At 43.6% G+C, this 16,171-nt stretch overlaps 1 protein-coding gene across 3 annotated transcripts in view; it reads left to right on the top strand.

Annotated features, from left to right (window-relative positions):
• Window positions 1-65: 65 nt before the first annotated feature.
• GALK2 (galactokinase 2) overlaps window positions 66-16,171 on the top strand; it is a 65,160-nt gene continuing 49,054 nt past the window's right edge. The window contains exons 1-5 of one of the 3 annotated variants that reach the window (XM_053273044.1): window positions 66-194; window positions 680-848; window positions 6,017-6,105; window positions 7,303-7,426; window positions 11,140-11,230. In XM_053273044.1, coding sequence (XP_053129019.1) covers window positions 793-848; window positions 6,017-6,105; window positions 7,303-7,426; window positions 11,140-11,230 — 360 coding nt within the window. In that variant the 5' untranslated portion in view covers window positions 66-194; window positions 680-792. Of the gene's footprint in view, window positions 195-679; window positions 849-3,153; window positions 3,486-6,016; window positions 6,106-7,302; window positions 7,427-11,139; window positions 11,231-16,171 lie in introns of those variants that run through there. The other 2 variants (XM_053273043.1, XM_053273045.1) reach the window with 2 other exon arrangements.

Here is a 16,171-nt window from a genome sequence, read left to right as displayed (position 1 = left end):
CTCCCCGCTCGCTGGCTAGGAACTGAAAAGCCCGGCCTCTTCCTCCCCCCGCCCCCTCCCGTCCTCCCAGGCGCCCTCGCGAGCACGGAGCCCAATGGAGGGTGCACCGGGCCTGTGGCTGGCAACCAGGCCCTTAGCAACCGGCCGAGTCCCAGGCCTCAGACTGGCGAAGCAGGCCTCTGAGCGTCTCAGTGGTATATCCCGGCCGCTCCCCCGCCTCTCCGCATTTGAGCGGGGATAGTAGTGTGTGTCGGGTTATGGGAATAAAACATCCCAGGTGCCCTTGAACGAGGGCTGCCATTCTTTCCCCGAAAGGGCTCCTGTGCTTTTAATAAGGTAGCAAGGAGAAGAATTCAGCGCAGGGCGATGCAGGGTTGAGGAGACCTGCGCTGTGTTGAATTTATCACTTGAGAAGCAAACGTGCTGTCTGTGTGTGTGCTGCGTTGGAACTTTTTAAAAAGATCTTTTATTAGGGCCAACTAAAATTATCCCCAAGTAGCCAGCAAGCTTTCGAGTTCTCCAGAATTTTTCTTCGGCCGGGTTGTTGAGTAAAACAAATGGGAGAGCTATAGATAAAAGCAGGGTGTTCTGTAAAAGCAGTTCTTAAATGCACGGGAACCCTGCCGGGCAGTGGGAAAATATGACGACTCTTTTTTTTTTTTTTTTTTTTTTAATTAAGGAATCCAAAATAAAGTGTGACTGTTGCAATGAGGCTCCCAAACTTTTTCCCCCTAGTGAAAAAAAGTCCGTTTCCGGACTGGTAAATCTGCTAAAAGTTTTATTGGAGATGTCATGAGGAGAACAACTGCTGCATTTTTGTCTGCTATCAAAAGCGCAGGTGTTTTGGGGTGTGTGTGGTGGTGCAGAGTTGCAACTCTAATCCAGTATGTTTCATGGAAACACGCAATAAAAAAATGCAAAACATGCATGGGCTTATATAACCTGTACGATAAAGGTGTTCTGGAAAATAATACCACAGCCCCCTTATAATTTAAGATATAATGCAACCCTACATTGCCAGCATTGCTTTTTGACATAAGGACACATCTATGTGAGTGGAGTGTATATCCTCAAACTACTTATTTAACTGGTAAAGAACTGGATTTCTTGCTCTGTTTCGAGGTTGCTGCTGTACACGAAATATTTCTTCTAAAACATGCAGTCATGCCTGTTTGCCTGGCAAAACAGTTTGTTTTGCTTGGGACAAGGAAAACAATTTTAGAGTGGAAATTCTGAATATGTTTGTGTTTGGGGAGTGAGATGTTGCTTGATATCTATATGTAAAGATAGTGAAATGTATACTTTGAAGTTAATATTTTCAACCCTCTTGGGCTGGCCATAGTGCCAGGCCACATGGAAGTAGCTTGTTCATTTCATATGTTCACGGTCATAGCGTGAATCCCTTGTGCACTCACTGTAAAATGAATGCAACTATCTTCTTCCATCAGATGTTGGATGCTCTGAGTGACAGTGCTGGTCTTCACCAAATCTGAAGTGCTGGTCTTTTCCAAATCTGAAGAGAATGTAGCTTGACAGTTCTTGTTTCTTGTAGATGCATATAAAAGTGGCCCTTTGGGAATAGGCCAGCTTTAGAAGTGTGCCAGTGGTGCAGTCAAGAGTGCAATGCTTTGGGAGGCACTGTGCACCTGCACACCCCTAAAGCCACACTGCAGCCATTCTGTCTTTGCACCATCTTGTGCCTGCTAGTATTGTTCGGTCTTCAGCTGGATTGGATTTCTCTCACCTCTGCCAGGCACCCAGCCGGCACCAGTTCTGCTTCCTCACTCAGCTGCTCCTCCCTCCACTGAGCAATAGCACAGAAGGAGGTGTTAGGAAACTGCTCTGCTGTAATGCAGCACAGAGAGTGGGGGAAGAAGATACAACTGGCCGATCTAGGCACAGGACCCAGATGTCTTGTGAGTGAGGGAGACTCCACACATCTGTGCTATTTATAGCCAGCGTGACAAGGCTGGGCATGAGAGAGATAGACATGGAGCAAATTAAGCAGATGTGATATACTGGGGCATATCGAAGGCCCATAGTGCTGCCATTTTAAGAACTGCCAATTGCCATTAAGCATGTGCCAAAACGAACCCTCATAAATTTTGCTCACTGTACTGAATAGCTTTACACACATCTAGAATTACCATTTTTTTTAAAAAAAGAGATGTGTCTTTATGTTAATCACTGTTTGAAATCCCATCTCTTTTTAAGCCCTTTCATCATCACTCAGAGAAATAAGGGATATCTGTTAACCCTTTTCAAATAAGGCCAATATGGGGTTTTGAGGGAAGCTGTAATAATTACAAAAACATACCATTGGCAAGATTCTGCCTGCACATGTTCAAACACTTTAACATTCAAAGCAGAGGGCACCAATTTTAGTTTTTGTATAGGTCCTCTTTAGAATTCTGCAAGGTTTTAAAAGGCCATATAGTTTGATATTCAAGCATGCGAGCCCACTTTAAGATGCAATCCTAAAAATACTTCCAAGTAAGCAGTCTGATCCAGCGGGCTAAACTGAAGGTTCATTTAGTCCAGCATCCTGGTTCTCACAAGATGCCTGTGAGGAAGCCTATATATGATGATTTTCAATGAACAACCACCTTTCATTGAATCAGATCATTGGGCCACTTATCCCAGTACTGTCTAGTCTGCTGTCAGTGGCAGTCCAGGGTTTCAGATGGGGTCTTTCCCAGCTTGCACAGATGAATCTGGGACCTTCTGCATGTAAACCCTGTGCTGTATCACTGAACTAACTTGTCTAACCCCCCTTTTCAGAACCATCTGGGCTAGTGGCTATCATCACCCCATCGCCTGGCAGGGAATTATCTATTAATTAATTATTAATGTGCGTTAATAAGGTGCTGCCTTATTCTTTTCTTCTCCTTCTCCTCTAAAGCAGTTAAGTGTTAAAATGAGCAGGACTTGCTTCCAAGTAAATCTGCTCAGGACCAAGGCGTGAACACACCAAATTCAAACGCAGGGCTCCTTTGCCTAAGCAGCGTACCTGCACGCTTGGATCACTCCTGATGGGGCCGAGCCGGGGATACAGCAAACGGATCTCTCCTCCGTCCCCTCTCAAAATATTGCTTTACCGCCCGCCGCATTAGCTGCTGGTCTGTGCCGGGTGGGGTGGATGTTGCTAATAACCTGTCCTAACCTTTTTCTTTTTCCCCCCCGTGCAACAAGCAACTTGTAGTTGGGTTGTAGCTTTGTTTGCCCGGGGGGGTTGTCACCAGCACTAGTGGATCTGGGCGGGGAATGCAGGAGGAAACAGCTGCCGGAGGAGGGCTCCGGCGGCGTGTCTCTTGCTCTCCATGCCGGAAGGAAGAAGCTTCCTTGCTGCGGACTCGTAGCCTAGGGCTGTGCAGACTAGCTAGAAAAGGAAAACCCACTGTGAGCATTTGCCAGGCACTCAAGAAGCAGAGCATGGCCGCGGATGTCCCTCCCACCCTCTCGATCCAGCTGGTGGAGGAGCCCAGGTGCGTGGCTGTCTTGCCTAAAGCCGGTCTCCCGCCCCCTTCAGTCATCTCTAGATGCTGTCCAGAGACGAAAAGGCAGCAGCCAGGTGTCCGGGCAGCTCCAGGCGCCCAGCAAGGAGTCTAGCTGGCTGGGGCAGCATTAGGAAATACTTAGGCTGCTGCAAAGCCTACGCAAAAGACCGTTTAACTATGCTCTTAATCGCCCATCCAGTTGTCCCTGCTCCAGATTAGTTGTCCATATTCCCACATTAGTGCTTTATTTTATCTGTTCAATGCATCTGAGCCCCGCCCTTCCTCCAAGGAGCACAGGGTGGCGTGCAAGGTTCTGCCACCACCCGTTTTATCATTGCAAGAGTTCTGTGAGGTCGGTTAAGCAAACAGGAAGTCCCTGGTCAAGTCATGGTCACTCAGCGAGCTTCAAGGAGAGTAGAGATTTGAACCCCGGGTTCTGCAGTCCTAATCCAGCACCATAAACATGCTGTAAAGTGCAGTCTTATGTATGTTTACTTTTCTGGAAGTAAATTCCACACTGTTCAGTGGGATTACTTCTGTGAATATATTGCAGGTTTGCTTTTTATTTTGTATTTGATGAACGCATCCAGTATCCTATGCAGTTTCATGTAGTTTCAATGCAATCATGTATTGCATTGGGGATGGGGAGGCAGAATCCCCTTTTGATTCTGGATACTTGTGCACTCTTTGTGCACGAGAGGAGAGCTGGTCTTGTGGTAGCAAGCAAGAATTGTCTCCTTTGCTAATCAGGGCCTGCCTTGGTTGCATTTGAATGGGAGCACTATGTGAACACTGTAAGAAATTCCCTTTGGGGGATGGGGCCACTCTGGGAGGAGCAAGAAGGTTCCAAGTTCCTTCCCTGGCATCTCCAAGATAGGGCTGAGAGAGACTCCTGCCTGCAACCTTGGAGAAGCCGCTACTAGTTTGGGTAGACAATACTGAGCTAGATGGACGCAGTGTTCCCTCTAACAGAGATTCCCAGATGTTGTTGACTACCACTCCCAGCATTCCCAGCTGCAATGGCCTTTAGCTGGGAATCATTGGAGTTGTAGTCAACATCTGGGAATCCCTGTTAGAGGGAACACTGGATGGACCAATGGTCTGACTTGATATATCGCAGCTGCCTATGTTCCTACGAATGGCGGCCCTACAATTTAAAAGAGTTTCATGGCTGTGCTGCAGTCACTTAAAGCATCAGGTTCTGTGTTGTGGCTCTGTGGATATGGTGCATAGATGGTATAACCTGGAGACTGATCTCTCTATCAGAGGAGTGATGATGTTCCACTCCTTGCAGATAATAATGGTGCCTTACATTGTACAGCACTTTTATTCAAAGCACCTTCATGTGAAGTAGTTTGAGTGGTTGCAGCACATTTCTTGTGTGCTAGGGATTTTTTTTGGGGGGGGGGTAGCATTAATAAGCCACTACTCTGTTGAAAACCACCTGAAGTGGTTGTCCATTGTACAAGATAAAAGGACATTTCACCATAAATACACCAAAGCAACACTGATTATTATTATTTACACCAACAACTAATACTCTCAGCAGCATGTTTTAAAAAACCTTAAACTTTTTTTTATCTGAGGGCAGAATGGATAGGACGATGGGGCCTGGGATATCCTTTGGGGTAATGAGTTTCACTGGGTAGGTGCCAGACCTCGAGAGGCTCTACTTCACATCACAAGCTCTTTCCTCAGCAAAAGTCGGAATGTGGAACAAGGCCTCAGCCATCAGGGTGAAGCAACTGGGAGGTACATGCAGGGCATGTCATGTATGAAGTGGTCCAGAGATGATGTGATGGTACTAGACCATGTCATTCTGCATTGTCCGAAGATGCTCTGATAAAGCATAGCATCTCAGCCTATTGTGTGCCTTTTTATTCTGTGGTATTGCTACTACTAGTACTACCAGTACAAATATTTATATACCGCTCTTCAACCCAAGTTCTCCAAGTGGTTTACATAGAAAAATAAATAATACATAAATTCCCTCTGTCCCCAGACTCACAATCTAAAAAGAAACATAAGGCAGACACCAGCAACAGCTACTGGGGGAATGCTGTTGCTGGGGTTGGATGGGGCCAGTTGTTCTCCCCGTGTTAAATATAAGAGAATCACCACTTTAAAAGGTGTCTCTTTGTTCAGTTTTGCTATGATCAAAATACCCAAAACTATCTTGACATTGTAAAGAACTAAAATCTTAGCCTATGAAATGCAACCCTTCCTTAACCCCCCAAACTTCTCCATAGAATAGAAACAGCAAGTGCTTCTAAATGGCTTTTGAACATCTGTGTAATGTAAAATCTTCTCAAATGTTAACACATACTGTTCCTCTTGATGGTGAGCAGTTGTGAGTGCAGAAATGAAAGCCATGTTATATACAAGTAGATAAAACTCTCTTAGTCAACAGAACTGGTGACAGTTTATACTAAGCAAGTCTATGATTTTATACTTGTTGGACATGTTTGTACCAGTTCTCTAAAGATGTCCCTTTCTAAATATTCCAACTTGCTTTTCAGATTGCTGAAGCTGAAGAAGACGTTTGTCTCTAAATTTAAATCGACTCCCAAGTTTTATGTTCGTGCACCAGGGCGAGTCAACTTGATAGGTAAAAAGGGATATGTATATTGAGTTTAATATAAACTGAATGGATGATGTGCATAAACACAATTGGTTGTGCATGCTTTCAGGCTCAGGGTCTGACTTACTCTGCCAACATTAAACACACTTCTTTCTTGATTTCAGCATATGTTCCACACAGCTGCACCAAGAGATATTAGAATTCCTAAAAGAGATGCACAGTGCTTAGCAGAACTCTATCTTTACATACGGAGCTGCCTTATATGGAGTCAGACAATTCGTCTATCTAGCTTCGATTCTCCAAGGCAGGAGTCTCTCTCAGCCCTATCTGGAGATGCCAGAGGGAACTTGGAACCTTTTGCACGCAAGCATGCAGTTGCTCTTCCCAGAATGACCCCATCCTAGAATCTAGCCCAAATAAGAAAACACACTGCATGTTGGGAAAATGCTGCCCATTAAGAATAGGCAAGTTTTGTAGGGGAGAGCAAGGGAGAAAAAACTGTTATGGGGCAGCCCCCGAAAATCCCTTACTTTGTGCCTTTGCTGTCCACATTTGAGTCATGAACATGTGATTGTTTTCTTGGTGATTTATTCTATAATTCATTTTTTTCATTGACAATCAGTGCAATTTTGGCAGATACAATGTTAAATCGATTTTTGCTGTAGATGTCATGAAAATGTGCACAATTAGAATGATTAGCTTATGGGGCGTTTCACAATTTTTACCTTTCACAAAAGGAAAGTAGAGAACAGATGCTAGTTTTAAATAATTCCAGGAAGAGGAAGTATGTTTTTATGTCCAGTCTTTTTGTCGTAATGTTATTTAGCTCTTCAAGAATAAGTTAACTCCAAGACAAGCCCAGCTATATGCTGAAGGGTAACTTATAAATCCATCAAATACATAAATAAATATAATACTTTGTGTGTTCCCTGCCCCCTGAACAGCAACAAATTCAGAACAGCTTTTACATAATGAATTTCTTCAGAAAGAGAGAGCACTGGACTCTTACCATGTTGTTATAATAATATGTTTTATTTACAGAGAAAGCTTAAAAGATAGAGCTGGATTTTAGACCCAAATTATGTGTTTGTGTGGAATTACAGAATACTGCAGTACAGTACTGAATCTTGCTGCAGCTTTCCAAACACTCTTCTTGGGGTTATCCTGCTATTGTTGAGTTCCCAGCAGGTCCAACATCTTGTTAATATTCTGTTTTATTGATAGGTGAACATATAGATTATTGTGGGTATGCTGTACTCCCAATGGCTATAGAGCAAGATATACTTATAGCAGCGGAACCTCTAAGCACTCCAGTTATGCATCTGGCCAATACAAACCCTTTGTACTCGTAAGTATTCTGTTTATTTCGCGGCTTTCTACCAAATTAACATCCCACACTGACTGTGGATTGAATCAGTTTAGTTGGGATCAAGGCCCAAATTCATATGGCCGTTTTTGTCACCATGAAGTCTCCGTGCATTGAGTGTGTGTGTTTCTTGCCTCCCAGCTATACTTTGTTTTTGTGATAGATTGCAAAGGGAATGAGTTTGTTACAACTGGAAATAACCATGAACCAAGAATAATTTTTCTAGGCAGCCCCAGTAATTGAAACCCATTGCCTTTGGCCCGATCCCAAGCAGATCTTGTTAACTGTCCTCACTCACTGGCAGCGGCTTTCCCAAGATTTCAGGCAGGAGTCTCTCCCAGCCTTACATGGAGATGCCAGAGACTGAACCTTCTGCATGCAAAGCAGGTGCTCATAAATCACTGAATGATATTATCAAATCAGATGAGGTATTTCTGTTAGACTCTTGCTTTTATATAGATTTTTTTTAGTGGCTTTCATTTTTATTCTTTGTACTGAGTCATATAATAGAATCATAGAATGTTAGAGCTGAAAGGGACCTTGGAGGTCTTCTAGACCAGTGCCCTGCTTAGTGTCGGAAACTGTTACAAAATCCCTGACAGGTGGCTCTCCAGCCTCTGTCTGAAAACCTCCAGTGAAGGAGAGCCCACCACTGCATGAGGCAGATTGTTCCACTGTCAAATGGCTCTTACAGTTAAGATGCTCTTCCTCATTGTCTAGTCTAAATCGGCTTCCTTGTAATTTCAGCCCTTTGGTTCTAGTCCTGCCCACAGGAGCAACGGAGAACAAGTCCATTCTTGTTGTAAGCTGCCTTGTGCTTTTTGTAATAGGGAAATTTAAAATAAATAAATTTTATTATTAAATTATACTTTTATTATTAAAACAAAGAATATAATGTGACTCCGGTGTTGATCATTTCCATGGCAGCTGTCAAAGTATTTCTCGTTGCAAACACTTCTTCCTCCCTTTCTCTTTGGAACCCCCCCCCCTTATATTGTACTATGCTCGGCAAGTTTTTGAAGACAGACATCCAAATTTAACATGCCAGTCTGCAAGCCAGCATTTCTCTTAGTCTTTGGTATGGGGAGGTTGTAAAATATTCCAGTGGTGTGTCCGCCAAAATTAGAACATTTTATTCCAAGGGGCAACAAATGTTACCACATAATCATCCTCATTTTGTTTGTTGTTTGGTTTTTGAGCTTTTAAAAGAGAGAAATGCACAGAGGAAACAGGATCTGTGTTTATTTTGGGACAAGGGAATGGGGGAAGCAACAGACTACACATTTACTTTCTGTGGCAAACAATAACATCTCTTAGCACAAACAGTAATTTCTGTCAAGAGTAACTTCTCCTTGTTGTGGTATCAGTTTATCCAAATTGCCTGAGGGATATCAAAAACACATGGACAACCTAAAAGTCTGGGCTATAAAGAAACCTCGAGATACATTCACATGTTACTGTCCCATGAAACTGAAGGCCGGGAATTTTAGGACCAACAAAAGGAAGTACTTTTTCATACCGCTCGTAATTAATCTATGGAATTCTCTGCCACGGGATGTGGTGATGGCCACTAGCTTGGATGGCTTTAAAAGGGGCTTAGAGAGGAAGGTGCCCTGAGAGGAAGGCAAGTAAGGAAGCACCCAGGCCAGGAGGGAGCATAACATTGGTCCCCATAGAGAGCAGCTCTGGCCTGCGAGGACTGTTGGGGCAGCCCCCCCCCTCCCCCCAAAAAACATGCCTTGCTGGATCAGGCCCAAGGAGGCCCATCTAGTCCAGCATCCTGTTTTGCACAGTGACCCACCAGATGCCGCTGGAAGTCACAGGCAGGAGTTGAGGGCATGCCCTCTCTCCTGCTGATACTCCCCTGCAACTGGTACTCAGAGGCATCCTGCCTTTGAGGTTGGAGGTGGTCTATAGCCCTCCGACTCGTAGCCGATCTGTACACCTTCCCAGGAGTACGGAAGGACCTGTGTGCTCTGAGAGGAAGGCAAGAAAGGAGGTGCCCAGGCCAGGGAACTCTTGTCCTCAGCTCCCGAAAAGACCAACAGCCTGAGACAACGTGTTATTAACATTTTGTAATTTGCTTCTTTTAATATTGTAAACTGCTTTGAGTGCCTTTGTCAAGGCAGAAAGGCGGTATAAAAATGTAGTAAATAAATAATAGACAACTTCACGGAGGACAGGTCTATCAGTGGCTTCTAGTCTGGTGGCTATAGGCCACCTCCATTCTCAAGAGAGGGGAGCAACAGATTTGGTTTAAGAAGTTTTGAGAGATTTGGTTTAAGAAGTTTTATGTAGTGTCTACTACACTGACTGGCAGCAGCTCTCCAAGGTTTCAGGCAGGAGTGTTTCCCAATCCTACCTGGAGATGCTGCCAGGGAGTGAACCTGGAACCTTCTTCATGTGAGCAACGAGCATACAGATGCTCTTCCACTGAGTTAGAGGCCCATCCCCTAAGGGGACTAATATCTTACAGTGTTCACACGTCGAATACAAACCAAGGTTAGACCCTGCTTAGCAAATGGGGCATTTCATGCTTGATACCACAAGACCCACTCTCCACCCTGAACAGATAAAATCATTATGAAATGAATGTGAATAGGAACATGCCTTATAACAAGTCAGGCCATTGGTCCATTTAGCTCAGTATTGTCCACATTGGCTAGCAGTGACTCTCCAAGGTTTCAGGCAGGAGTGTTTCCCAGCCCTACTACCTGGAGATGCTGCCAGGGATTGAACCTTCTGCATTCTAACTTGATGCACTACCATTGAGCTACGGTCCCGTCCCTGTTATTTAGTTTAATAAAATATAAGTGCTATTTTGTTTGTGTAATTTATTTCTTACCGTTCTTCATGTACTATCATTGCATCTACAGTCTGACACAGATGAAGGGTAAAGGTATCCATTACACAAAGAACCAGGTATTAGGCACTTTTTCCTACATTAGTAAAAATCAAGTTGTCTAAAAAAATTACACAATGTATATCTTCCTAGATGTTGTAAATGCTCTGAGTTGTACATTAATATGTGTACGTGATTAGATTGGTAGCATTGTTTAAGGAAGATGTGAAGTAGTATCAGTAGTATCAATCCCCTTCCTAACGACTCCTGGCATGGAATTTGCCTGCACTGAGTCGACACTTTCAATGAGCTGTCCACCATGACCCCAAGATTTCTCTCCTGTTCAGTCACTGACAGCTCAGATCCCATCAGTGTATATGTGAAGCTGGGTTTTTTTGCCCCAATGTGCATCACTTTACACTTGCTTACACTGAACCGCATTTGCCATTTTGTCACCCACTCCCCCAGTTTGGAGCGATCTTTTTGCAACTCCTCCGTCTGTTGGAGGATCCACACAATCTGTTGTGGATTTTGACCTAAATAGTTTAGTGTCATCTGCAAATTTGGCCAGTTCACTGCTTCCCCCAACTTCTAGATCATCTAGATCTTCACGGCCATCTAGCTCTTAATTAATAGTGTTCAAATGGGTTTGAGGAAACAGGAGTTTGAGGGAAAGTGTATTTTGTTGACAATACATGGGGGGAAAACATTGTGTTGCTCTTTTGCCAGCAGGTGGCAGCAGTAGGCCACATATATGTTTAAGAAAGCACTAAATATTTTGACTTATGGAGGATATATTTTTTTTATCCTGTGTGTGTGTTTATTTATCCTGTGTGTGTGTTTTGTTTTCTAGGGATTTTAGTACCAATGCTAATAACATTCAGATTAACCAAACAAAACCTTTATGGCACCACTACTTCCTGTGTGGATTCAAAGGAATTGAGGTAAAGCGAATTCAGTATGCATCATTATTTGAAGTGAAGTGTTTTAAATAGTGTATGGGGCAAACTCATAGTTCTGTTTTAATAGGTTTTTAAAAGGTTAGAATGCATCATGCAAGGAGAGGCCGTAGTTCAGGGGAGAGCACATTTTGCATGCAGAAGGTCCCAGAACGATTCCCTGGCATCTTCAGCTAGAGCTAGCAGAGAACCCTGTCTAAAGCCCTGGAGAGTAGGGATGTGCACAGAACCACACCGGGTGGCTCGATGGCGGAGTGTGTGTGTGTCGCACTTTAAGGGCGGGGGAGGGTGCACTTACTCCTCCCTCTGCTTTCCCCCCACTAGTGCCTGGTATTTCCCAAGTCCTACAGGGCAGCAGCATACTTCCCTGCCACCCCGTTTGCTCTTTGGCCGGAAGTAGCTGGCGCATGTACATCGCAAGCGCCCACGCGCCTGCCCAACGTGCATGCGAGCAACCACCGGGTGCACACGTACCAGCCACTTTTGGCCAAAGAGCAAACAGGGCGGCAGGGAAGTACGCTGGCACCCTGTAGGACTTGGGAAATACCAGGTGCTGGCGGGAGGAAAGTGTAAGTGCAGCCTCCCCCGCCCTTAAAGTGCGACACCCCCCCCCCCCGCCTTCAAACTTTGAAGCACCCGATTCTCGAACCTGTTTGGAGGCCCCGAACAGGTTTGTGCACATCCCTACTGGAGAGTTGCTGCCATTCTTTTTTGAGCCAGATGGGTCTCACTGGTTAGAAGACAGCTTCATATATGGCCGTCATGCATGTATCATAGCTGTAACCACATCCTTAAAGATTTTGATCACAAGAAGTGAACAGGTTATGTCTTCGTTTTTGAAGGATTTTACAGCTCCCCACAAACAATGTGGATTAGAAGCTTATTAATAAAAAGTAACATGGCAATACGATTGAAATTTCTCTAATTTTAATCCTTGTTGTTTGTTAGGATTGCCAGATTACAACCTGGAGATTTCTCTGTCCTTTCAGAGTTTTAGGGCTGTGGAGGAACAGGGTAAAAACCCATTGCTTTCCTTCTGTCTTAGAAGGAGGAACAGTTGAGATTTCCAGGTTGCCTTCAGAAGTCACATCTTTACCAGGGCTTGCAGTAGGTTTATATGCCTAATGAACCTGGGAAGCTTTAACCATGTTAGTGCAGATAACATTGCATCAGGACGTTGTCTGGAGGCGCCTGATGCAGCACCTTTGCTGATGCTAAATGGGTAAGGGTCTCGCTAGTGTTTTGATGGGGAGAATACCTGGAGCCCCTGTTTCTGGTTATGGGTGTGACTTGGATTCCCCTCTTCCCTCCCAAGACTTGCCTTTCAGTTTTGAAAGAGGAGTCAGGCTCCCCACCCCATGACATTTAAACATTGCGTGATAAGTTTGCAAGTCTGATCTACTTTCAAGGCAGTTCTGTTGATCAGTTTCTGGTTAAGGATATGACTTGGATTCCTGACTTCCCTCCCAAGACTAGCCTGATGGAAGTATATTGGCAGCAACAGTATTTCAGCTATTAATTTGTTTGTATGTCTGAGAAGGGGAATTTTTGTGAGTAATTTGTGGTGGTGAACAGAACGTGTTTAACTAGTTATTTTTTGTGGGTGTTGCAAAAATTCTGCCATTGCTGTCTAATGTTGGAATGATGTTGGGGAGGAAAATAGGCTTTTAAAGATAGAGAGAACTTTCCAGTTTGTAGATTTTTTTTTCTTGGAAATTTATTATTATTATTAAAATAATAGAGAGAGAAATAATTAGAGAGAACTTTCCAGTTTGTAGATTTTTTCTTGGAAATTTATTATTATTTCTTTAAAAATGTTTATTTATTTATTTGATTGATTGACTGATTGATATACTGACCTTCCAAAAATGGCTCAGGGCAGTATATCCAATTCTTTCTTCAAGGAACCCAGAGCAGTGTACATGATAATGTTTATTCTCACAACAACCCTCTGAGGTAAGTTAGGCTGAGAGATACGTGACTGGTCCAGAGTCACCCAGTGAGTTTCATGGCTGAATTGAACTCGGGTCACCCCAGTCCTAATCCAGCACATTAACCATACACCATGCTGGCTCATCTTAACTATGAATACATAAAGACATAATAATCACCTTGCTCTTTCACATAGCAATAGCCACCCAGATGCATCTGGAAGCTCATAGCAGGGCGTGAAGACAGTAGTTAGTAATTCCCTGTTGTTTGTCTGCAAAATTTGGTATTCAGAGGTGTGCTTCTCTTAAACATGGAGGCTCCATTTGCTATAGCCAATAACCCTTGATAGACCTATCAGTGGTTATTAACCATTAATAAATTTGCCCAATTCTTTTAGGAAGTGAGTGGTTATTATATACCGGCAGGTCTGACATATGAAGTTGCCTCATACTGAGTCAGACCCTTGGTGCATCTGGCTGGTTTAGTCAGCTCTGACTAGCACCAGTCTTTCTTTCCCCTCTGCCCTTTAACAGGAGACCCCACAGACGGAACCTGGGACGTCGGGAAAACACAGCACATGCTCATCTGCTGCTCCCAGCCTTCCCCTTTGTGGTAATCAAGAATGACATAGTTGAAAATTCCCCAAGTCAAAAATATATTAAAAAACAACAACACGAAACTGGTGTGACAGATCAAATAATGATAGAAGAATGATGACTTGGCTGTCAGAGAGTATATGGATTTTTCTAGATAAAACAAGCAAGCGGGTTTATGGGAAAAGGAGGCAGTTGGACTCATGGACTCAAACTAGGCTTTCTGGAAAGGCTAAAAAAAGAATAGGCTCCCGGAAATGTGTCTTAAATTGTAATCTGGACCCGTATTTGTTTCATATGTGACTGGCCAAAGAGTTATGCGTTTCTGTTCCATCTGTGGTGAAAATGTAACACACACAAAAATTAAATTGACGCACTTTCCTAGGAATCTGAAATATACATGTACAAAGCAAGTTTTGTTGGCTCCCCAAAAAGCAAGGCTAGGAATGCAAAGGTCGACCCCCCCCCCCCCGACCTGATTTCAGAGCCCAGGAGAGATTCCTAGGAAGAAGAAGAAAGTAGTCTGCCAAAAAGCAGCAGGAACTGGCCACAAGCACGGTGAGACATGGGAAGAGAGAGACAGCAACTGCAGATTGGGATGTGGCAGCAGGGAGCCAGTTGGAAAAGAGCAACAGCGGCGAAAACTGAAATGGTATCCTCCTGGAAACAGACCGTGGCCGCATGGGGAGTGGATGAGTCTGTGCCATTGTAACTTCTTGCCTCACTCTGTTGTAGGATCATAGGCTAAACCTTAAACCAGGGGTGGGCAAACTTTGGCCCTCCAGTTGTTGTTGAACTACAACTCCCATCATTCCTAGCCACAATAAATTGTGGCTGGAAATAACGTTTTTCCACCTCTGCCTTAAACTCACAGGTTGATGGACCAAATAGTCTCCGCAGGGCTAGGTTTGCCACAGACTTTAACCTGATCAACAGTCCAGCTGTGCATTCATTGCATTACTATAAAAATATTTAATTGGCTTTGTGGCACAGTAGACAACATTTTGTCTGAACTCATCATCACGGAGGAAAATTTGGAAGTGCCTTTCTCCTCACTACAGAGCCCTGTGTTAATATTCTTAATCTGTTATTCTAGAATGTTTATTAACTTATTCTAAGTTAATATGCCTAGGACCAACCTGCTGAAAATAAACGATGTTTAATTCTTTCTAGTATGTGCCTGTGTGCATGTGCACACAACACCCCCCACCCCTTCTCGTATATATACAGATATAGATAGGCCAGTCTCTTATTCATGGGTCGTTTCTTGATATTTCTTCACACTCCATAATAAATGTATGGAATTTGCTGCCACAAGATGTGACGACAGGCCTTTAGCTTAGATGGCTGTAAAAACGGATTAGAAAAAAGTACAGAGTTTAGTCTGTCAAAGGCAACTACTTATGATGGCTATGTGGAACCTGCATATTGAGAGACAGGAGACCTCTGAATACCGGTGGCTGGAGAAGGGCGCAGCAGGGAAAGGCTATTGCTTCATTGTATTTATGTATTTATTTTTACATCTATATCCTGCTGTTCTGCCCAGCAGCCCAAAATGGTGTACACGGTTATGTTTATCCTCTCAACAATCCTGTGAGGTAGTTTAGGCTGAGAGATAAGAGAGACTGTCCCAGAGTCACCCTGTGAGTTTCATGGCTGAATAGGGATTTGAACTCGGGTCTCCCTGATCCTGAGCCAATACTCTAACCACTACACTACCTTGGCTTCTAATAGTGGTCTTCCTAGAGGCATCTAGTTGGTTACTGTGGAAAACAGGCTGCTGTTTAGGCCTTTAGTGTGCCCAAGCAGAATTCTTCTTGACATAAGATGCTTGTGTGTGGTATTTATTTTCAGCGGTCTTGAAAGAGGGTTAATAATGGAATAAATATTTGAACTGTGTGACTTAGTTCTAAAAATACTATTTTGTTGTCATCAAAAGCAAAGCAGCTTCAGATAAATCCTTCCTTTTCCCCCTGGAAAAGGTCAGCTCTAGCATTCAGAATGCTTATTATATCACACTGTGAAGTGCATTGTGCCTCCCATACACTTAGCTGCAAAAGCGCAGTTCCCTAACCTTATGATAATTCCTGATATGTATTCATTTTTCCTCTGACTGCACCAATAAAACCAATACGTTTAATATTTATTAATTTGATGTGTAGGCATCCCATTTGACATATAAAAGTTCCACTTGGCTAAAACAGATCTTTGATTGACAGCATGGGGACTTTGGGGGAAATTGTTAACATATTTCAGCTTATGAGTTGAGGTTGTTGGGCTCATAGCTTGTCTGCTGATCCTATACTAGGCGACTGGGAGTTAGAAGGATTACTTCATAGGGTAAACCACAGACCGCTTAAGCTGGTTTTGTCCCATTAAAGCCAACAGGACTAACTCAGCT

This window comes from Hemicordylus capensis, chromosome 10, assembly GCF_027244095.1.
Source record: "Hemicordylus capensis ecotype Gifberg chromosome 10, rHemCap1.1.pri, whole genome shotgun sequence".
NCBI lineage: Eukaryota > Metazoa > Chordata > Lepidosauria > Squamata > Cordylidae > Hemicordylus > Hemicordylus capensis.
The sequence above is the reverse complement of the archived record's forward strand: the minus strand, read 5'-3'. Positions and strand labels throughout refer to the sequence as shown.